Source organism: Dama dama, chromosome 14 (assembly GCF_033118175.1).
Source record: "Dama dama isolate Ldn47 chromosome 14, ASM3311817v1, whole genome shotgun sequence".
Taxonomy (NCBI): Eukaryota; Metazoa; Chordata; class Mammalia; order Artiodactyla; family Cervidae; genus Dama; species Dama dama.
Window position 1 is genome coordinate 51,927,662 of NC_083694.1, and position 23,892 is coordinate 51,951,553.

The 23,892-nt window shown below is 37.9% G+C and overlaps 1 protein-coding gene across 9 annotated transcripts in view; it reads left to right on the forward strand.

Annotated features, from left to right (window-relative positions):
• KLHL20 (kelch like family member 20) overlaps positions 1 to 23,892 on the forward strand; it is a 67,498-nt gene that overhangs the window by 22,080 nt on the left and 21,526 nt on the right. For all 9 annotated transcript variants that reach the window (XM_061160727.1, XM_061160724.1, XM_061160720.1 and 6 more), the window contains one exon: positions 7,879 to 8,452. In XM_061160727.1, the coding sequence (XP_061016710.1) occupies positions 7,910 to 8,452 (543 nt within the window). In that variant the 5' untranslated portion in view covers positions 7,879 to 7,909. The remainder of the gene's footprint in view (positions 1 to 7,878; positions 8,453 to 23,892) is intronic.

The window sequence follows — 23,892 nt, forward strand, 5'->3', positions numbered from 1 at the left end:
TAAGTCCTAATAACTTGTTTTCTGACTGTAACCTCTTGAATGCTCACTCCATCTGTTCTTTGACCTAGTCATAATCAACATGGCTTTTGTCTCTTATGTTTTTACACAGTTTACTCCTACAACCACTTCAACCATTTTCTGGCTGCTACTTACTCAACTCTTGAGTATGTCCATGGCATTTCTCAATTCTAGATTAATGCAGGCATTTATATTCTCTAATTTGGGCTGTAGATTGTTGCTGGATAAAACCAGCCATAGGGAGGTCATGCTACTGTAGTCAGAGTCTTTAATATCATTGAGCCAACAGTGTTATCCAAAATCAACGCTTACTCATTCCCCACAGTAGCTATTTCACATCCTCACCCATTCTTCTCATGACCCTCTTAGCACTCCTTTCAGTAGCAGTAAGTGATCTGTTCCCTCAACTCCTACTTCACTAAAAAAATAGAGGCCATCAGGTATGAACTTCCTCCAGCTTCTGACACCTCCTTACCCAAATATATCTATCCGTTTCCGCACTATATTTCCTCCCACTCCTTTCCCTGATCTCTTATGGGGAGCCCTTCTTCCTTTTATCTATGATCCATCCTTCTGTATTTCTTTATATTCCACTGTTCAAGAATTTTGCTCCATCATTTATTCTCTCCCTCTTTACATATATTTTAAAACTTCTCCCTCCTTCTGCTTCATTGCATCAATATATAATCATTTTCCTGCTATTACTCTCTTTAAGTAGATGTAGAACTTTATGTCTCTTTGCACAGCCAAGCTGCTTTCTAGAAATACTGCATACTCATTGTTGCTTCCTTTGCCTTCATTGAGCACTGCCATCGAATACATCAGATTTTTACTGAAAGTTTAGGAATAATGAGAGAAGCCATAAAAGTTCTTAGCTATTCAACATTTTTCATTGGCTGTTTCTGGCCTTGAATCACAACCTGCCACTATTTTTAACCAGTCTTCATTTCATTTGCTTTCTGTTTTTTTAATTAATTTATTTATTTTAATTGGGGGCTAATTACTTTACAATATTGTAGTGGTTTTTGCCATACATTGACATGAATCAGCCATGGGTGTACACGTGTCCCCCATCCTGAAACCCCTCCCACCTCCCTCCCCATCCCATCCCTCAGGGTCATCCCAGTGCACCAGCCCTGAGCACCCTGTGTCATGCATCAAATCTGGACTGGCGATCTGTTTCACATAAGATAATATACATGTTTCAACACTATTCTCTCAAATCATCCCACCCTTGCCTTCTCCTACAGAGTCCAAAAGTCTGTTCTTTATATCTGTGTCTCTTTTGCTGTCTCGCATATAGGGTCATCATTACCATCTTTCTAAATTCCATATGTATGCATTAATATACTGTATTGGTGTTTTTCTTTCTGACTTACTTCACTCTGTATAATAGGCTCCAGTTTCATCCACCTCAGTAGAACTGGTTCAAATGCATTCTTTTTAACAGCCGAGTAATATTCCATGGTGTATATGTACCACAGCTTCCTTATCCATTCATCTGCCGATGGACATCTAGGTTGCTTCCATGTCCTGGCCATTGTAAACAGTGCTGCGATGAACATTGGGGTACACATGTTTCATTCTGGTTTCCTCATTATGTATGCCCAGCAGTGGGATTGCTGGGTCATATGGCAGTTCTTTCTGTTTTAATTCTCTCTTTCTCCCCCTAAAACTTTCTCCCTTTGAAATTACCGTTACTTTACCATACTGAGTAGTTTGGGTCTCTTTGTTCCAATCTTGATTCCTATAGTGCTGTGTGCTCAGTCGCTTCAGTCATGTCTGACTCTGTGACTCCATGGACTGTAGCCTTCCAGGCTCCTCTGTCCATGGGATTTTCCTGGCGAGAATAAAAAACAGAGACTAAAAAACAAAGTCCTCATATATCTTTTAGATAGTTCATATAAGTGCATGGCATAACTTCATGTAAGACAGAGAGTGGTGGGGACTGTATGAACTAAGATTCCAAGCCCTCCTAATGATATTTAAATTCAATTTAAATTTCAAAACATAAGAAACCAAAAAGTACTGCAGATGAAGGACATCTAATGATCATTCCAAGGGGCTGTCACCTTGCATTTTATAATTAAAAGGCCTAAACAGATTTTTTTTAAAAGCACCATCTGTCTCTGAAGTAAATGTTGCCCATTCCCACAGAATGTGAAAGAATAATTGAAAAAAATTTAATAACAGCTTTTTTGTTCCCCTTATATATAGAAATTCAAGTGTAGGAATTATTTCTTAAAATGATTTTGTATATAATGTCTGATGCCTGTTTACAGAATTTTTTAGATTTACTGACATTTTGGTAAGTTCGAATCCTTATTGTTTTATTTTATATGTTTGACAGTGACTTTGCTGTTACATTTTTTTCTCTTTAGCTGCATTTTGAATCATTACTTTTTTCACATTGTTTTTTCCTTTCATCTTAGGTCAACATTCTTTTTGTAAAAACTGACAGCTTCCACTAAGAAATTTTATTTATTAGTCAAATTCATTAGCCAATTATTAATGAAACTTTAATTTGTGTTAAAATAACCACTTGCTAAATGCAGACTCTGGAGCCATACCCTCAGAGATTTTGATTCGCTAGCCCCTCTTAAGAATCTGTGTTTTTACCAAGCACCCTCACATAGCTGGTGTTAGAGAACTAGTATTTTAAAACTTAATGTAACAGCCCAATAGGATTGGGCCAGCCACTGTGAAGAGAGAGTATCTAGTCTTCTTCCAGCATTTTTAGTTCATTTGAAAGAAAAGATACAAATTCAAACCATACTTCTAAATTTACCAATACCATTTTTAGAAAATCAGATAATAATGGAGCAAGAGTCTCTATAATATACAGAAGTAGTTGGCCAGTCAAAGCAAGGGTTATTTTCTGTATTCAAGTTGGTTAGTAAATTTAGAATATGTGGCCAATTTCACATTTTTAACTACTTGTTTTTGGTATCAGAAAGTTTGGGGTTGGGAATTAACAGTTTCTTGACTCAAACTGGCTTAATCAATATAGCAGTCTTTTATTTACATAACAAGAAGGCCAGAAGTAAGGTGGGCTCCAAGGCTGGTCAGTGCATGGCTTGATAGCACCATCTGGGACCCAGATTTTCTCTGTGTCTCCAGAGTAACCTCTTCAATATTAGCTTCATCCTAACCTAAAATTGCAAGAGAATTCGAGCTTCATCCTTATAGCTGGGTACATGATCAGCTTCTCTTGAAGGACATGGCTGGTAAAGAACAAACTAAGGTTATGTTAAGGTTTGAGGGAGTTGATGGTAAATATGCCATTTACAGACTTTATCTTGAAGTTCTACTTTTTGTAAGTGTTTAGTGAATACAAAGTCTGCTAAACTTCTTGGCAGATTTTATACCCTTTTGGTTTTAGAAAGACTAACAATTTCCTAAAATTGGCAGTCTTTTTGTGGAAGAAGGCAAAAGCTCTATTTGGTCTCCATAGTTTGTTAACTGTGGATAGAATCCAGAAAAATCCTTCCACTTAGCTTCTTCAACCTTAAGACACATGTAGATTAGTCTTGCAAATTAAGTTAATAAAAATACTATTTGAGTTCAATTTCTTTATTTAATATATTATACATATATTTATTGTAATATCCTTCATTCACTATTGGGATAGAAATCCACAGATTGAGAAATTAAATAGTTTGAGATCCTCTGGTCTCTCTAGATGAATTTTCACTTGGACAGTAAGGCTTGCTCCCCCAAACCTTTAATTAAAAGCTTTCCTAATAAAAAAAAAGATACATATGAATTTATTTATAAAAGAGAAATTGACTCACAGACATAGAAAACAAATTTATGGTTACCAAAGGGGATAACTGGCGGGGGAGGGGGCGGGCGGGGGGAGAGGTACAAATTAGAAGTTCAAGATAAACATATACACTTAACTATATTTAAAATAAGCAACAAGGACCTACTGTATAGCACAGGGAAATATATTCACTATCTTACAACAAGCTATGATGGAAAATAATCTGAAAAAGAACATACAGGTACATAAATCTACAAATACATATACGTGAGTGTGTATGTACAACTGAATCACCTTGCTGTGTGTGTATTAGTCGCTCAGTCCTGTATGACTCTCTGCGAGCCCATGGACTGTAGCCCACCAGGCTCCTCTGTCCATATGATCCTCCAGTCAAGAATACTGGAGTGGGTTGCCATTTCCTTCTCCAGGGGATCTTCCCTACCCAGGGATCGAAACCTGGTTTCCTTTCTGAGCCACCAGGGAAGCCCACTTTGCTCTATACCTGAAATTATATTGTAAATTAACTATACTTCAATTTTATTGTACAATTACAATTATATTGTAAATTAACTATACTTCAATTTTTAAAAAACGATTTTAAATAAAGCTTTCCTAGGGCACTTTCCTTTTTTGGGGAGCAGTTCACACTTCAGTTTATCACCCCACCCCTCAAATCATTAGAATACTTAATCCATCAGAATCCAAACAAAGGTATGACTATAGATGTGACAAGGTGTGAATGCAATCTATTTCTAGGATGCTTATTATAATTTCCCTTCAAAGTTGCCCAGAAAAACATACAGGTATTTATGGCGAGTGTTGAGGCTGGGGAGCAGTTTTGCCAGTAGAACTTTTTGGAGGTGATGAGAATGATGCAGGATGCGGGCTGAGCAGTTTTTTTGTTTGTTTGTTTGTTTTTTAAGTAAACATTTACAAAAACAAATAGCAGAACCATGGAAGAAACAACAATGTATAGAATTAATTATAACTTCTAGAATTAAATATAACTTCTCAGAAGGTTTACAGTGAGGTACCTCTTACAGTCTTGGTGATCCCTGTTCTTCCTCCTTAAAGAGCAGCATACTCTAGCATGTGGACGCTGCATGTGGCAGCATGCTTGCTTTTTCTCCCCTCTAAGAACAGTCATGTAAACCAGATTGCCAGGGTCATTTCCATTTCAAATGCTCCATCCAATTGACCAAAACAGTTCAGGATAAAGCACTGACTTTGGAGTCAGAGTACCTATTAATACATTTAGACAAATCCCAACACTGTCACTTTCCTTGTGAGGTAAGTGTAATTATTCCCATGTTACAAATAATGAACTTGAGGATCAGAGAAGTTAAACAATTTGCCCAAGATTATACCTTGTAAATGATGGAACTAAAGTTTGAGTCTATGTTTGCCTGGCTACAGACTATACATTCTTTCAAGAGAACTAGACAAGAAAGTTTGGAGGGTATAGTTTATTTTGGCAGGAAGAAAAGTTGAATTCATTTGACAACTATTTAATGAGCACTAAATCCAGGTGTTGAGGTATAGCATTGAGCAAAAGAGAACAAAGGCTTTGTTTTCATGGAGCTTATGTTCTGTTTGGGAGAGAAAGCCAATACATTTTATCAGGAAGTAATTATTTAAGAAGAAAAATTGAGCACAGTAAAGGGTACAGGGCAGTAGAAGTAAGAGATGGCTTTCTCATGTAAGGTGGTCTGATAAGTTGTCATGTGAACAGAGATCTGAAAGAAATAAAGGAATGAGCTCTGCAGATATTTGGGGAGGAACCTTTCAGGAAGAAGGATTAAGGCTCTGAAGCAAGAAAGGCCTTGGCATGTCCCAGAAGCAGCAAGGAAGTCTTTGTGACTAGAGAACCATGAGCACGGGGAGAGTGGAAGATGAATTCAGAGTTAACTTGGGGAGGACTTACAGAAGTTCGTAAGCTCTACAGGCTTTGTTTTTTACTATGAGTGTTTAAAAGATTTTGAGCAGAGAAATGGTACAATATGAATTTTCTAAAGGATTGTTTTGGTTGTTTAGAGAAGAGAATATAAATCAGCAAAGGTGAAAGCAGGCAGATCACTTAGGCAGCTATTATCATATAAAGAAGTGTGAAGATAGCCTGAATTAGGGTGTGTATTCAGTTGCTCATTTGTGTCCGGCTTTTTGCAACCCCATGGACTGTAGCCCACCAGGCTCCTCTGTCTATGGGATTTCCCAGGCAAGATACTACAGTATGTTGCTGTTTCCTTCTCCAGAGGATCTTCCCAACCCAGGGATCAGGAATTAGGATGAGACTAGTGGAAAATGAAGAGAAATAGTTGGATTCTAGATATTTGGATGTCAGAATTGGCTCATGGCTTGCATTTGAGGGTATGTGGAAGGAAAAGGGCTCCAAAATGTTTGACCTGAGCAACTAGAACAATGAAATTATCTTTAATTTATCTGGGAAGACTAGAGGAGAGACATGTACTTGGGTGAAAGTAGTCAAGGAGTCAAGGAATCAGTTTTAGTATTTGAGATATATTGAGTTTGAGTGATTTGGGGACATCCATATGGGTCTCAATTCAGAACTTGCCCAGGTACGAGTTAAGAATCCTTTAGTTATTTACATACAGGCGATGGAAACCATGAGATTAAATGTACTTCTCAGGAATGTGTTTAGAGAGCATAGAAAACAGAACTTAAGTAGATATGTAGAAATTAGCTTCCATGTTGTACTTGGGTGAAATAAAAATTGTTTATATCTGAGTTCAATAATACCATCTTTGTGTACATAATTAAGATTGCAACAAAAACTCTTTAATTTCAACATACAATGTCAGTATTATAATGGGAATTTTTGAATTGGTCTTGTCTTTAATGGTGGTTCTTTTTTAAAGCTGGAGTGCATCACTGTTAACCTCATGATTTATTCTTTCAGCATCTACTACAAATAACACCAATAAAGTACTGTGGCTAAAGGCTCTTTTGGTTGTTTATGTGGGTGGTAAAAATTATTTTTTAACTGCTCAGCCTTCAGTTTCAGTTTTAAATTGTCAGGCATAAATAGTGCTGTTTCTACCAGATGTCAGGTATTATGAATAGCTTGTACTGTAGAATACATTTACCTGTAGGCTGAGGCCAAGCACAGATTAAGTTTATAAGTGCTTTGGAAAAACAGATTGCAAAGAACTGAATGTAGTTTCTTCTTCCTAAAATGTCCTTTTAGAGTCTCCTCTCCTTTCCAGGGGATTCTCTCAATGCTCTTTATTATATTGTAGGTCTTGTCGGTGCTACAGTTTTAGAGGTAGTAAACTAATACTGTCCCTTGTGGACCAGATATTAAACTGTCTCAATACAGTCATAGATAAGTTTCTGAGACTGACTTTAGGCTGACCTAAAACCCAGTGATCAGGACACTGGAGTCACCTACCTCCCTTTTAAATAACATGATACCTTTGCAAGAATTGTACATCAGAAGACTGCCTAGCAAGTATAGAATCAGAAACAGAAGTATAGTGATCTGAAGCATGTGTGCTGCGTATTTCACCTAAACTCTGGAAAAGCCCAGTGTACTATTCCCACTTCACAAACACACACACACACACACACACACACACACACAAATACATACCCTTGTAATAACTGAGAGGTTATGCCAGTCAAGTATATGTTCCAGCATAAACAAATATTTCATAGATTTTGCCTTTCTGAATCACATTTTTTATCCTGGTTACCCTCTTTCTGGTTATTCATGTATATCTCCTTATTCTAGATAATTTTAGGTTTCCTGATTGCCTGTTTATATTCCTTTGAATTTTCCTTAGTCTGTAGCTAAATGCTTTGTAAACTATAAAAAATAGTAAATATTTGTCCAAAACATAGTTACCGTCTTAACTGAGGGACACAGATTCTCTTTTTTTCTCCATGTTGATACAGTGTGATGGTTATGAAAATCCAAATATTTTAGTTCTAATTATTTGTCAATAATTTGTTTGTGGCATTTACTTAATAAATTAACACCTGAATCTCTACATATGACATACAAATGAAATGCTGAAGTGAGCTTCTAAAAATATTGCCGTCTTCTTTTCTCTCTCCTACCCCCATTCCTATAGGTGTACCAACATTCGGCCAGGAGAGACTGGAATGGATGTAACAAGCCGCTGCACCCTTGGAGACCCCAACAAATTGCCAGAAGGGGTTCCCCAACCTGCCCGCATGCCCTATATCTCAGACAAGCACCCTCGACAAACCTTGGAAGTGATTAACCTTCTGAGAAAACACCGGGAGCTATGCGATGTGGTGCTAGTTGTGGGAGCTAAGAAGATATATGCCCATCGAGTCATTTTGTCAGCCTGTAGTCCCTACTTCCGAGCTATGTTTACAGGAGAATTGGCAGAGAGCCGTCAGACAGAAGTAGTGATCCGAGACATAGATGAGAGGGCTATGGAACTACTGATAGACTTTGCATATACCTCCCAGATAACTGTGGAAGAGGGCAATGTTCAGACCCTTCTGCCAGCTGCTTGCCTCCTCCAGCTGGCAGAAATACAAGAAGCCTGTTGTGAATTCTTGAAGAGACAATTAGATCCTTCTAACTGCCTGGGCATTCGGGCTTTTGCTGACACACATTCATGTCGTGAGTTGCTAAGGATAGCAGACAAGTTCACTCAACATAATTTTCAAGAGGTGAGTTGTACTTGGTGGTTTGAATGCATTCACAATGTATTTGTTAGGCCAATATAGTATATCAGATTATTTGGTGAGCTAATAATCAGAAAAATGAAATTATATGTCACCAAGAACTTATTAAACCTGTTATTTTTCATTTGTTCATTCATTTAATAAATATCTGTGAAGCTGCTATATTTCCACCACTGTGCTTGGGAACAGAAGCTACAGTAGTGAACAAGATGCCTAGAGCGTCTGTTCTACTGGAGAATTATAATCTGGCACAGAAGACAGCTACTGAATTCATAACTACATAAATAATTAATTAGAGTTAGTGGGTGCTACAGAGAAGCCCTGGATAATTTAACAATGTATTACGGAGAGATTTAACTTTGGTTCTGGAACAGTTCATCCAAGATTCTGAGACATGAAAAAGCATAACAAGCTTGAGGAGCTGAAAGAAACCCAATGAGATCCAAAGAGCAATAAAGAATGTTACATAATGATTTTATAGAAGAAACAGGGCCAGATCACATTGGAGTTAATAGACCATGTTAAGAATTTGGAATTTGAGCTTAAGACCAATAGAAAACCATTAAAGGATTTTAAGCAAAGGAATGGCATGTCCATTTTATTCTTTAGTATCACTCTTCTGTGCAACAGGATAATGTCCAGTGAATGGATCCAAGATTTAAAAAATACAAAGTGAAACCATGAAAATAGTAGAAGGTGACACAAAACAATTCCTTTATAATCTTGAAGAGGCCTTTCTAATTGACTAACCCAGAAAGCATAGAAGAAAATATTGATAGATTTGACTATATAAATATTTAAAGATTTTGCATGCTAAAACAATAATGAGACAAAAAATTAAAGACAAAGTAAGGGAAAACATTTGCAACTCATATTACAGATGATATCTCAAGAGCTCATTGGTCAATAACCTAAGCCAATGACCTAAAAATGGGTAGTAAACAAGAAGTTCAGATTGCCCTTAAACATAATGAAAATCTGCTCAGGTTTGTTCATAATAACTGAAACATGAATAAAAATTACACCAAAGTAATATTTTTTATCTATCAGATTACAAATCTATAATCTACCAGATTACAAATATCCAGAAGTTTGGTTACACACCCTGTTAACAAGAACATGGAGAAATAGCTAATTGCTGCTGCTGCTGCTGCTACTAAGTTGCTTCAGTCGTGTCCGACTCTGTGCGACCCAATAGACGGCAGCCCACCAGGCTCCCTTGTCCCTGGGATTCTCCAGGCCAGAACACTGGAGTGGGTTGCCCTTTTCTTCTCCAATGCATGAAAGTGAAAAGTGAAAGGGAAGTCACTCAGTCGTGTCCGACTCTTAGCGACCCCATGGACTGCAGTCTACCAGGCTCCTCTGTCCGTGGGATTTTCCAGGCAAGAGTACTGGAGTGGGTAGCTAATTGCTAGCATAAATATAAACTGATATAACCCCTCTGAAAGGAAATTACGCAGTATACCAAAATTACACACATTTTGCTCATGCTCTTTGTCTTGGCAATCCCATTTCTGGGAGTCTGTACTACAGATGTAGTGGAGAGGGGAACAGCTTGAGGAGGAAAAACCATGGGTTCCATTTTAGATATATTCAGTTTGAGACACGTGTGAAATATTTACCTAGAGATATTGAGCAAGTCCTTGTTTATATAAGTCGGAAAAGAGGTTAGGCTGAGATTAAAATTTAGTAGTTATCAACATGATAATGCCTGCAATGCAGGAGATCTGGTTCGATTCCTGGGTTGGGAAGATCCCCTGGAGAAGGAAATGGCAACCCACTCCATTATTCTTGCCTGGAGAATCCCATGGACAGAGGAGCCTAGCAGGCTACAATCTATGGGGTCACAAGAGTCAGACACGATTGAGTGACTAAGCACAACAACACAACAACATAGTAATGAAGTTATAATAATTAAAATGTGTCTTAGCCCTTTTTAGGCAGGATATAACCCTGAAGCCATAAAAGAAAAGACTGATAAGTTTGATTGTATATAAATTTAAAGCTTTTATAACAAAAAGCACCATAAACAAGGTTAAAAAATGAATGCCAATGTGATCACCTAGTAGGAGGAGAGGAAAGCGCTCAAGTTTTTCCAAGTATTGAAGGATGATTAGTGAAAAAGCAATTGGCAAATAAAACTGGGAATAACTAGAATAGAAAGAGGAGAAAAACCAGCGTGGGCCTCATGAAATGCAAAGACAGGGACTGTATAGGAAGGAGGATACACATACACAATGTACGTACATACACAGACACAATTGGCCTTCCATGTCTGCTGGTTCTGCATTCACAGACTGAACCAACCATGGATCAAAAATATGAAAAAAAAAATTTAATAAAGGTCCCAAAGGTAACATTTGAATTTGTCAGGTGCTGGCAACTATTTACATATCATTTACATTGTATTAGATATTATAATTTGGAGACGGAAATGGCAACCCACTCCAGTGTTCTTGCCTGGAGAGTCCCAGGGATGGGGGAGCCTGGTGGGCTGCCGTCTTTGGGGTCGCACAGAGTCGGACACGACTGAAGTGACTTAGTAGCAGCAGCAGGTATTATAATTAATCTAGAGTTCTTAAAGTATATGGGAGGATGTGTGTAAGTGACATGTAAATACTGTGCCATTGTATATGAGTCTTGAGCATCTAGGAATTTTGGTATCCTGGGGACATGGAGGAGGTGGAGTGGAGAACAGTCCTGGGACCAATCTTCCTTAGATACCAAGGGAAAACTATTTATGCTAGAACATCCAGGAAGTTTCTAAAATTTCATATTAGAATCACTGTCTTTAAGAAATATGAAAACATTTTGAAACTAAAGACAGAGCAAATCGGTGTAGCTTTGAATCCAAAAATAGATGTTTCAAATCAGTGGTTCAGTTCAGTTGCTCAGTCATGTCCGACTTTGTGACCCCATGGACTGCAGCACGCCGGGCTTCCCTGACTGCAGCATGCCTCGAGCTTGCTCAAACTCAGGTCCATCAAGTCGGTGATGCTATCTAGCCATCTCATCCTCTGTCGTCCCCTTCTCCTCCTGCCTTCAATCGTTCCCAGCATCAGGGTCTTTTCCAAGGAGTCAGTTCTTTGCATCAGGTGGCCAAAGTATTGGAGCTTCAGCTTCAGCATCAGTCCTTCCAATGAATATTCAGGACTGATTTCCTTTAGTATTGACTGGTTTGATCGAGTTGGTGGAGGAAGGTAAAATTGTTTAATATATGTCATTAGTAAAACTGGTTACTTGGGGGAAAAATAAACTCTTTAAACAGATAGAATGCTCAATGGATAAATAAACCCAAAAATTTAAATTCTAAAAGTACTAGAAGAAAGCATTACTAGGCTTAGGGTAAAAATGGCCTTTCTAGGCAGGATATAACCCAGAAGCCTGATAAATTTGACTGCATAAAAATTAAATGTTATTGTTCATAACAACAGTAACAAGCAAAAAGCACCTTAAACTAAATTAAATCATGCCAAACTCTGAAATTCTATTTGGAGCATACATGACAGAAGAAACACTAATTCTTATAAGACTCATACAAATTGAATGAGAAAAACGATTTAAAAAATTACAGCAGTGACTTCGCTGGTGGTCCAGTGGCTAAGACTCTGAGCTCCTAATGCAGGGGCCCGGCTTCAATTCCTGGTCAGGGAACTAGATCCCACATGACACAGTGAAGATTGAAGATCCTTTGTGCCATAACCCAGGGAAGCCAAATAAATAATAAATTTTTTTTTTTAAAATACAGCAGAAAAATAGGCAAAGGATATGAATAAGCAGTGTATAAAAGTATTAAATGTAAAATAAACATGAAAAGATACCATTACACATAACTAAAAAAAATACATTAAAACAACATTTCTTAACCTATCAGATTGGAAAGAATAATTTTTAAATTTTATTTGGAAAAATAATCAAAAGAAAAAAATATAAACATATAAAAAACTGTAGGAAAGAGAAGAAACTTTCACATACCCTTTACCGAGATTAATCGCTTGTTAACCTTTTGCCACTTTTTCTTTATCATTTTGTCTCTATTATATGAATATTTTTCTTTCAGCAGTTTGAGGGTATGTTGCATACATCATATTCCCTTACTCCTGAACTTTTCAGTGTGTATAGTCCCTTATCAGTTGTGTCATCTGCAAATATTTTTCTGTTCAGTAGGTTGTTCTTTTGTTTTGTCAGTGGTTTCCTTTGCTGTGCGGAAGCTTTTAAGTGTAATTAGGTCCCATGTGTTTATTTTTGCTTTTATTTCCTTTACTTTAGTAGGAGATGGATCAAAAAAAATATTGCTGTGATTATGTCAAAGAGTGTTCTATTGATATTTTCTTCTAGGAGTTTCATACTATGTGGTCTTATGTTTAGGTCTTTAATCCATTTTGAAGGGTTTTTTTTTTTTCTACTTTTTTTCAAAAGCAGCCAGTTTAATTCATAGTATTATTCATAGAACTTTTATTGGGGGGTGTTTATTTTTTTAATTTTTATTGAAAATGTAATTGACTTACAATGTTGTGTTAGTTTTAGATGTACAACAAAGTGATCATTATTGTTCTTTTTACATTCTCTTCCATTATAAATTATAAGGTATTGAATATAGTGCTTGACAATAGGTCCTTTTTGGTTATCTATTTTATATATAGTGCATGCTTAGTCACTTCAGTCGTGTCCGACTCTCTGCAATCCTGTGGACCATGGCACCCCAGGTTCTTCTGTCCATGGGATTCTCCAGGCAAGAATACTGGAGTGGGTTGCCATTTTCTTCTCCATTTATATATAACATTATATGTATTTGAATCCCTACCTCCTAATTCATTTTGAGTTTACTTTTGTATATGATGTTAGAGAGTGTTCTAAATTTCATTCTTTTATGTAGCTGTCCAGTTTTTTCCAGCACAACTTATTAAAGAGACTATCTTTTCTCCATTGTATATTCTTGCCTCCTTCAGTTTCAGCTCAGTTCAGTCGCTGAGTCATGTCTGAATCCTTGTGACCCCATGAACCACAGCACGCCAGGCCTCCCTGTCCATCATCAACTCGCGGAGTTTACCCAAACTCATGTCCATTGAATCGGTGATGCCATCCAACCATCTCATCCTCTGTTGTCCCCTTCTCCTCCTGCCTTCAATCCTTCCCAGCATCAGGGTCTTTTCAAATGAGTCAGCTCTTCGCATCAGGTGGCCAAGGATTGGAGTTTTAGCTTCAACCTCAGTCCTTCCAGTGAACATCAGGACTGATCTCGCTTAGGATGGACTGGTTGGATCTCCTTGCAGTCCAAGGGACTCTCAAGAGTCTTCAACACCACAGTTCAAAAGCATCAATTCTTCTGCACTCAGCTTTCTTTATAGTCCAACTCACATCCGTACATGACTACTGGAAAAACCATAGCCTTAACTATACGGACCTTTGTTGACAAAGTAATGTCTCTGCTTTTGAATATGCTGTCTAGGTTGGTCATGACTTTCCTTCCAAGGAGTAAACGTCCTTAATTTCACAGCTGCAATCACCATCTGCAGGGATTTTGGAGCCCAAGAAAATAAAGTCAGCCACTGTTTCCACTGTTTCCCCATCTATTGCCCATGAGGTGATGGGACCAGATGCCATGATCTTGGTTTCCTGAATGTTGAGCTTTAAGCCAGCTTTTTCACTCTCCTCTTTCACTTTCTTCAAGAGGCTCTTTAGTTCTTCTTCACTTTCTGCCATAAGGGTGGTGTCATCTGCATATCTGAGGTTATTGATATTTATCCCAGGAGTCTTGATTCCAGCTTGTGCTTCATTGAGCCCAGTGTTTCTCATGATGTACTCTGCATATAAGTTAAATAAGCAGGGTGACAATATACAGCCTTGACGTACTCCTTTCCCTATTTGGAACCAGTCTGTTGTTCCATGTCTAGTTCTAACTGTTGCTTCCTGACCTGCATACAGTTTTCTCAAGAGGCAGGTCAGGTGGTCTGGTATGCCCATCTCTTTAAGAATTTTCCAGTTTATTGTGATCCACATAGTCAAAGTCTTTGGCATAGTCAATAAAGCAGAAATAGATATTTTTCTGGAACTCTCTTGCTTTTTCAGTGATCCAGTGGATGTTGGCAATTTGATCTCTGGTTCCTCTGCCTTTTCTAAAACCAGCTTGAACATCTGGAAGTTCACGGTTCATGTATTGCTGAAGTGTGGCTTGGAGAATTTTGAGCATTACTTCATTAGCGTGTGAGATGAGTGCAATTGTGCGGTAGTTTGAGCATTCTTTGGCATTGTCTTTCTTTGGGATTGGAATGAAAACTGACCTTTTCCAGTCCTGTGGCCACTGCTGAGTTTTCCCAATTTGCTGGCATATTGAGTGCAGCACTTTTACAGCATCATCTTGGAGGATTTGAAATAGCTCAACTGGAATTCCATCACATGCACTAGCTTTGTTCATAGTGATGCTTTGTAAGGCCCACTTGACTTCACATTCCAGGATATCTGGCTCTAGGTGAGTGATCACACCTTCATGATTATCTGGGTCGTGAAGATCTTTTTTGTACGGTTCTTCTGTGTATTCTTGCCACCTCTTCTTAATATCTTCTGCTTCTGTTAGGTCCATACCATTTCTGTCCTTTATTGAGCCCATCTTTGCATGAAATGTTCCCTTGGTATCTCTAATTTTCTTGCCTCCTTAGTTATAGCTTAACTGACCGTAAGTGTGTGGGTGTGTTTCCGGGCTTTCTGTCCTGTTCCAGTGTCTATTTTGTGCCAGTGCCATACTGTTTTCTTTGGGCTTCCCAGGTGGCTCAGTGGTAAAGAATCTTCCTGCTGACAGAAAAGATACAGGTTCAATCCCTGGATCAGGAACATCCCCTGGAGAAGGAAATGGCAACCTGCTCCAATTTCTTTCCTGGAGAATGTCATGGACAGAGGAGCCTGACTTGCTATAGTGCATTGGGTCACAAAGAGGTGGAATGACTGAGCAACTGAGCATACACACAGCACACACAAACCATACTGTTTTAATTACTGTAGCTCTGTAGTATAATTTGAAGTCGGGGAGCATGATTCTCCAGCTCTGTTCCTTCTCCAGATTGTTTTGGCTATTTGAGGTCTTTTATGTTTCCATACAAAAATGTCATTGGTCATTTGATAGGAATTGCATTGAATCTATAGACTGCCTTGGTGAGTAGAGTCATTTTAACAATATTGATTCTTCCCATCCAAGAACACAATATATCTTTCAATCTATTTATGTTGTCTTCAGTTTCTTTCATCAGTATCTTATAGTTTTCAGAGCACAGGTCTTTTGCTTCTCAGGCAAGCTTATTCCTAGGTATTTTATTCTTTTTAATGTGTTGATAAGTGAGATTGTTTACTTAATTTCCCCTTCTGATACTTGACTGTTAGTTTATAGAAATGCAACAGATTTCTGTGTATTAATTTTGTATCCTGCAACTTTACTGAATTCATTGGTGAGCTCTAGTAGTTTTCTGAATGCATCTTTAGGATTTTCTATGTATAGTATATTATCTGCAAACAATGACAGTTTTATGTCTTCCTTTCCAATTTGCATTCCTTTTATTTTTCTTCTCTGGTTGCTGTGGCAAGGTTTCCAAAACTATGTTAAATAAAAGTGGTGAGAGTAGTCATCCTTGCCTTATTCTTGATCTTACAGGAAATGCTTTCAGCTTATCACAGTTGAAGATCATGTTAGCTATGGGTTTCTCATTTATACAGTTTGTATTATATCAAAGTATATTCTCTCTGTGCCTGCCTTTGGGAGAGTTTTTATCATAAATGGACATTGAATTTTATCAGAAGCTTTTTCTGCATCTACTGAGATGATCATATAATTTTTGCTTTTCAGTTTGTTAATATAGTGTATCACATTGATTGATTTGCAGATATTTGAAAATTCTTGCATCCCTAGGATAAATCTCACTTGATCATGGTGGATGATCCTTCTAATGTATTGTTGGATTCAGTTTGCCAGTATTATTTTGTTGAGGATTTTTCCATCTTTGTTCATTGGTGATAGTGACATGTAATTTTCTCTTTTGTGGGTGATATCTTTGTCTGGTTTGGTGTCATGGTGATGATGGCTTCATAGAAGGTTGCAGAAGTGTTCCTTCCTCTGTAGTTTTTGGGAATAGTATAGGTATTAAGTCATCTCTAAATGTTTGGTAGAATGTTTGAAGCTATCTAGTCCTAGACTATTGTTTGTTGGGAATTTTTTAATTACTGATTCAATTTCAGTACTGGTAATTGGTCTGTTCATATTTTCTGTTTCTTCCTGGTTCTGTCTTGGGAAACTGTGCCTTTCTAAGAAATTGTCCATTTCTTCTAGGTTGTACCTTTTATTGGTATAAAGCTGTTCATCACAGTCTCTGTGATCCTTTTTATTTTTGTGGTATTGGTTTTAACTTCTCCTTTTTCATTTCTGATTTTATTGATTTGGGCCCTTTCCCTTTTTTTTCTTTTTTTTATTGAAATGTAATTCATATATAATTTTGTTTTATTTTATGGTATATAACAAAGTGATTCAGTTTATATAGATAAAATATATGATATATTGCAGCATATAAGTTTATAGACATATATATGGGAATCAGTTTTATATATCTACATATTTGGTTATTTTGAAGATTCTCTTCCATTTTGGTTATTAAAATATTCTGAATATAGTTCCCTGTGCTATACTGTAGGACCTTATTGTTTGTTGTTTATCTATTTTATATATAGTAGAGTATATCTGTTAATCCTAAACTCTTAATTTATCCTTCTCTTGCCCTTTCCACTTTCAGTTCAGTTCAGTCGCTCAGTCGTGTCCAACTCTTTGCGACCCCATGAATCGCAGCATGCCAGGCTTCCCTGTCCATCACCAACTCCCGGAGTTTATTCAGACTCATGCCCATCGAGTCGGTGATGCCATCTAGCCATCTCATCCTCTGTCTCCCTCTTCTCCTCCTGCCCCCAATCCCTCCCAGCATCAGGGTCTTTTCAAATGAGTCAACTCTTCGCATGAGGTGGCCAAAGTACTGGAGTTTCAGCTTCAGCATCAGTCCTTCCAATGAACACCCAGGACTGATCTCCTTCAGGATGGACTGGTTGGATCTCCTTGCAGTCCAAGGGTCTCTCAAGAGTCTTCTCCAACACCACAGTTCAAAAGCATCAATTTTTTGGCGCTCAGCTTTCTTCACAGTCCAACTCTCACATCCATACATGACCACTGGAAAAACCATAGCCTTGACCAGACAGACGGACCTTTGTTGGCAAAGTAATGTCTCTGCTTTTTAATATGCTATCTACATTGGTCATAACTTTGCTTCCAAGGAGTAAGCGTCTTTTAATTTCATGGCTGCAGTCACCATCTGCAATGATTTTGGAGCCCAAAAAAATGAAGTCTGACACTGTTTCCACTGTCTCCCCATCTATTGCCCATGAGGTGATGGGACCAGATGCCATGATCATGGTTTTCTGAATGTTGAGCTTTAAGCCAGCTTTTTCACTCTCCTCTTTCACTTTCATCAAGAGGCTTTTTGGTTCCTCTTCACTTTTCTGCCATAAGGGTGGTGTCATCTGCGTATCTGAGGTTATTGATATTTCTCCTGGCAGTCTTGATTCCAGCTTGTGCTTCATTGAGCCCAGTGTTTCTCATGATGTACTCTGCATATAAGTTAAATAAGCAGGGTGACAATATACAGCCTTGACATACTCCTTTCCCTATTTGGAACCAGTCCGTTGTTCCATGTCCAGTTCTAACTGTTGCTTCCTGACCTGCATACAGGTTTCTCAAGAGGCAGTTCAGGTGGTCTGGTATGCCCATCTCTTTCAGAATTTTCCACAGTTTGTTGTGGTCCATACAGTCAAAGGCTTTGATGTAGTCAATAAAGCAGAAGTAGATGTTTTTCTGGAACTCTCTTGCTTTTTCGATGATCCAGTGGATATTGGCAATTTGATCTCTGGTTCCTCTGCCTTTTCTAAAACCAGCTTGAACATCTGGAAGTTCTCGGTTCACGTATTGCTGAAGTCTGGCTTGGAGAATTTTTAGCATTACTTTACTAGCGTGTGAGATGAGTGCAATTGTGTGGTAATTTGAGCATTCTTTGGCATTGCCATTCTTAGGGATTGGAATGAAAACTGACCTTTTCCAGTCCTGTGGCCACTGCTGAGTTTTCCCAATTTGCTGGCATATTGAGTGCAGCACTTTCACAGCATCATCTTTCAGGATTTGAAATAGCTCAACTGGAATTCCATCACATCCACTAGCTTTGTTCGTAGTGATGCTTTGTAAGGCCCACTTGACTTCACATTCCAGGATGTCTGGCTCTAGGTGAGTGATCACACCATTGTGATTATCTGGGTCATGAAGATCTTTTTTGTGCTGTTCTTCTGTGTATTCTTGCCACCTCTTCTTAATATCTTCTGCTTCTGTTAGGTCCATACCATTTCTGTCCTTTATCGAACCCCTCTTGGCATGAAGTGTTCCCTTGGTATCTCTAATTTTCTTGAAGAGATCTCTAGACTTTCCCATTCTGTTGTTTTTCCCCTATTTCTTTGCATTGCTCGCAGAGGAAGGCTTTCTTATCTCTCCTGGCTATTCTTTGGAACTCTGCATTCAAATGGAAATATCTTTCCTTTTCTCCTTTGCTTTTCACTTCTCTTCTTTTCACAGCTATTTGTAAGGCCTCCTTAGACAACCATTTTGACTTTTTGCATTTCTTTTCCATGGGGATGGTCTTGATCCCTGTCTCCTGTACAATGTCACGAACCTCCGTTCCTAGTTCATCAGGCTCTCTGTCTATCAGATCTAGTCCCTTAAATCTATTTCTCACTTCCACTGTATAGTCATAAGGGATTTGATTTAGGTCATACCTGAATGGTCTAGTGGTTTTCCGTACTTTCTTCAGTTTAAGTCTGAATTTGGCAATTTGCTTTCTGTGTCTGCAGGTGAGTCTGTTTCTGTTTGGTAAATTAGTTCATTTGTATCATTTTTTTTAGATTCCACATGTAAGTGGTATCATATAATATTTATCTGTCTGACTTATTTAGCTGAGTATGATAATCTCTAGGTCCACCCATGTTGCTGCAAATGGTATTATTTCATTTTTTATGGCTGAATAATATTCCATTGTGTGTGTATACACACACACACACACACCACATCTTCTCTATCCATTCATCTGTTGATGGATCCTTAGGTTGCTTCCATGTCTTGCTTATTGTAAATAGTGTTGCTGTGAACCCTGTGGTGCCTGTATCTTTCTGAATTAAAGTTTTCATCTTTTTTGGATATATGCCAAGAACTGGGATTGCTTGATCATATGATAGCTCTATCTTTTGTTTTTTAAGGAACCTCCATACTCTCCATGGTGGCCACATCAATTTACATACCCACCAACAGTGTAGGCTGCTGCTGCTGCTGCTAAGTCACTTCAGTCGTGTCCAACTCTTTGCGACCCGATAGATGGCAGCCCACCAGGCTCCCCCGTCCCTGGGATTCTCCAGGCAAGAACACTGGAGTGGGTTGCCATTTCCTTCTCCAATGCATGAAACTGAAAAGTGAAAGTGAAGTTGCTCAGTCGTGTCCGACTCGTAGCCACCTCATGGACTGCAGCCCACCAGGCTCCTCTGTCCATGGGATTCTCCAGGCAAGAGTACTGGAGCGGGTTGCCATTGCCTTCTCCAAACAGTGTAGAAGGATTTCTTTTTCTCCACACTCTCTCCAGCATTTATTATTTGTAGAACTTTTGATGATGTCTATTCTGGCCATTGTGAGGTGATATCCCATTGTAGTTTTGGTTTGCATTTCTGTAATAATTAACAGTGTAGAATATCTTTTCTTATGCCTGTTTACCATCTGTGTGTCTTCTCTGAAGAAATGTCTGTTTAGATCTTCTGCCCATTTTTTTTATGTGATTGCCTGTTTTTTTAATATATTGACCTATATGAGCCATTTGTGTATTTTGGAAATTAAGCCCTTGCCAGCTGCATCATTTGCAAATATATTTCTGTTTTGTTTATGGTTTTCTTTGCTGTGGAAAAGTTTATAACTTTAATTAGGTTCTGCTTGTTTATTTTTGCTTTTGCCTTAGTAGACTGACCTAAGGCACCTTTGATGCCTTATTGATTTTCTGTGTAGATGATCTGTCCATTGATGTCAGTGGGATGTTAAAGTCTCCTATTATTGTATCCCTTGCAATTTCTCCCTTTATGTCTGTTAGTATTAGTTTGATGTATTTAGGAGCTCCTGTATTGTGGGCTTATATTTTAACAAGTATAATATCCTTTTCTTATATTGATCTTTTTATCAATGTCTTTTTATGATGTCTTTCTTTATCTTTCTCTGTGGTCTTTGTTTTAAAGTCTATCTTGTCTGATATGAGTACTGCTACCCCTGCTTTCTTATCATTTCCACTTGCCTGAAGTATCTTTTTTCTATCGCCTCACTTTCAGTCTGTGTGTGTCTTTCATCCTAAAGTGCGCCATTTGTAGGCAGCACATTTTAGGCTTTTGTTTTATTATCCAATCTGCCACTATATGTCATTTGACTGGAGCATTTAGTCCATTGACATTTGAGGTAATTATTGACATATATTTATTTATTTCCATTTTAAACCTTATTTTCCAGTTGATTTTATATTTCTTTACTCTTTTCTTTTTGTTTTTCCTTTTGTGTTCGATGGTTTTCTTTTGTATTATGCTTGAGTTCTCTTTTTGTTTTTTTGTGAATCTATTGTGTGTTTTTTATTTGAGGTTACCTTGGTTTTCAAGTATGTTAACCCATTACTATATCTACTTTAAACTGGTGATTATATCATCTCAAACACATTCTAAAAATTTTTACATTTTCTTACTTCCTTCCCCTATATTTTATCATTTTGATGTCCTATTTTGCATATTCATGTTAACCCTTTACTGTTGTATTTATAATCAATTTCATATATTTTTTTTACTTAAAAAAAATCTCTGTACTGGTTTATTTAAGTGATCTACAATCCCTTTATATATTTGCTTTTCCTATTATGATTTTCTCTTTCCTGTAGATTCTCTTTTTTAAAGATGTATTTGTTTTATTTTTGGCTGTGCTGGGTCTTCATTGCTACACCTGGGCTTTCTCTGGTTGTAGCAAGTGGGGGCTACTCTTCATTGCAGTGCTTGGGCTTCTCATTGTAGTGGCTTCACTTGTTGCAGAGCCATGGGCTCTGGGCATGTGGGTTTCAGTAATTGCTGCTCATGGGCTCAACAGTTGCAGCTGCTGGGTTCTAGAGTATGGGCTCAGTAGTTGTGATACACAGACATAGTTGCCCTGTGGCATGTGGGATCTTCTGGACCAGGGACTGAACCTGTGTCCCCTGCACTGGCAGGCAAATTCCCCACGGATGGACCACCAGGGAAGTCCTTAATTTTTTTAGTATATAGGAAGGTTTGTATTTTTGTTCTGATTGTTACTTTTGTAAACTAGAAAAAGAAGAGCAAATTAAACCCAAAATAGAAGGAACAAAGAATAAAGAATAGAGCAAAAATCAATGTTACTTTGAAAAAAACTGATGAACCTCTAGCTGTACTTATCAAGAAAAAAAGGAGAGAAGATACAAATTACCAGTATCAGAAATTAAAAAGAAGACAGCACTATAAACCCTCAGACATTAAAAAGGATAAAACAGAATATCATGAGCAACATTTTGCTAAGTTCAGCAACTGAGATGAAATTGACAACTTTTTTTAAAAACACAAATTTAAAAAACTTAAGAAACAGAAAACCAGAATAACTCTATATCTATGAAAGAAATTGAATTAATAATTTTAAAACCTTCCCACAAAAAAGCAATCCCAGATGGTGAATTCTGTTAAACATTTCAGAAAGAAATAATGTAACCCTACATAAAATCTTCCAGAAAAACGTGCAGGAGGTTGCCAGATAAGATAAAAATTACTCCAGTGTGCAAACCACAGACACTAGAGGAAAACTGCAGATCAGTACCTCTCATGAATTTATATGGAAGAATCCTTAATATAATATTGATTCCAACAAAATATAAAAGAGGCATAACCATGACTAAATGGAGTTTATACTTCATTAAAATTAATTGCATCAGTATTTTATCAGTTCAGTTCAGTTCAGTCACTCAGTCGTGTCTGACTCTGTGACCCCATGAATCGCGGCATGCCAGGCCTCCCTGTCCATCACCAACTCCAAGAGTTTACTCAAACTCCTGTCCATCGAGTTGGTGATGCCATCCAGCCATCTCATCTTCTGTCGTCCCCTTCTCCTCCTGCCCCCAATCCCTCCCAGCATCAGGGTCTTTTCCAATGAGTCAACTCTTTGCATGAGGTGGCCAAAGTACTGGAGTTTCAGCTTCAGCATCAGTCCTTCCAGTGAACACCCAGGACTGATATCCTTTAGGCTGGACTGGTTGGATCTCCTTGCAGTCCAAGGGACTCTCAAGAGTCTTCTCCAACACCACAGTTCAAAAGCATCAATTTTTCAGCACTCAGCTTTCTTCACAGTCCAACTCTCACATCCACACATGACCACTGGAAAAACCATAGCCTTGACTAGACAGACCTTTGTTGGCAAAGTAATCAGTATTTTATAGTCAAACTTAATTTTTCATTCAGAGTAAACTTCACATAACTTCTTTAACGGATTTGACTTTTAACTTTGTTCCACTATTTTTTTTCATTTATTTTTATTAGTTGGAGGCTAATTACTTTATAATATTGAAGTGGTTTTTGTCATACATTGACATGAATCAGCCATGGATTTACATGTATTCCCCATCCCGATCCCCCCTCCCACCTCCCTCTCTACCCGATTAAAAATCAAATCCACTCTGCAAAAAATAAAAGATTTGCCATCATTAAGAATTTCCAAAATAATTTGCCAGTCATTGGACCCCAGGTTAAGAAATCCCTGCTTTAGAATCTTTGGAGATGATGGTAATGTTCTATATCTTGATTGTGGTAATGGTTACATGCGTGTGTACATTTATCAAAATTTATTGAACTGTACATTTTAAATAAAGTTGATTTTTTAAAATTTCTTGCTTTAAACCTAGCTTGAGTTTTAGTTCTTAAGGTAGTTACAAATATCTGAAGAATATTCTTAATAGGACAGAAGGTTTTAGAATCCCTTGCAGTTCTAACCCTGCCTCCAAAGTGAACCTGATATAATGAAATCCCAGTGAAGAAAACCTTACTTTGTTCATGGACTAGAATGGTTCTGTGTAGATGCAAAATAAGTCACCATTTAGGGCTTACCACTTGTGACTCATTTAAATTATTTTCAGACTTAGATCTCTATTTAATTTCCTTCTATTTCCTTACGCCTAACTTCATCCATCCTGGAGGAGGAAATGGCAGCCTACTCCAGTATTCTTGCCTGGGAAATCCCATGGGCAGAGAAGTCTGGTGGGCTACAGTCCCTGGGGTCACAAAGAGTCAGACATGACTTAGCA